This window comes from Plasmopara halstedii (genome assembly GCF_900000015.1).
Source record: "Plasmopara halstedii genome assembly, contig: Scaffold_3138, whole genome shotgun sequence".
NCBI classification, from domain to species: Eukaryota; Oomycota; class Peronosporomycetes; order Peronosporales; family Peronosporaceae; genus Plasmopara; species Plasmopara halstedii.
In genome coordinates this window covers 1-530 of record NW_020190041.1, presented here as the reverse complement: position 1 = coordinate 530, position 530 = coordinate 1, and the positions used below count along the sequence as shown (strand labels likewise).

At 48.5% G+C, this 530-nt stretch overlaps 1 protein-coding gene across 1 annotated transcript; it reads left to right on the top strand.

Annotated features, from left to right (window-relative positions):
* Positions 1–28: 28 nt before the first annotated feature.
* On the top strand, positions 29–503 carry PHALS_08109 (hypothetical protein PPTG_15409; the record flags this gene model as incomplete). The annotated part of the gene is made up of 1 exon (XM_024721693.1): positions 29–503. A coding segment is annotated over one exon (475 nt), but the record flags the coding sequence as incomplete, so codon positions are not given.
* Positions 504–530: the final 27 nt, after the last annotated feature.

Sequence of the window (530 nt, the reverse complement as noted above, 5' to 3'; positions counted from 1 at the left end):
GTACGGAGCTGAAGAGCCAACAGATAAGATGAAGCCGATACACGCTCGCTCATCGACGATATTGAACGCGAAAAAGTCGCTTTCTGCGTTCATGCCTCGAAAGTCCGTCCCGTGGGATCCAATTCGCCAAGAAGGGAATCCGACACGATCCGATTCTGTGAACATGCTCATCAAGCAAATCAAGAAGGCAGAAGTCCGAAAAGAAGGAGTTGCGTCATCTGCCCGACGCCCGCTCGAATATATGGAGTTCCTATCCCTTCTTTCTACTATTCGTGAAAGCAACGAGAAGACGGAGACGATGCGGATGGTGTGTAGTGTGTTCACTTTGCAATGGCATCTTATTACTCGGATCGACGACATGATGAAGCTGCGATTCGACAATTTGGCGCCTAACATCCAACACTCGGGTACTCTGCAGTGTCAAATGCGATGGTCCAAGAATATTTCGGAAGAACGCGATGCACCAGAACAGATTCTGCTTGGAAGCATGGATCCATCTATCTGTCCTCTTCTCAACTTTGCTGTGTATC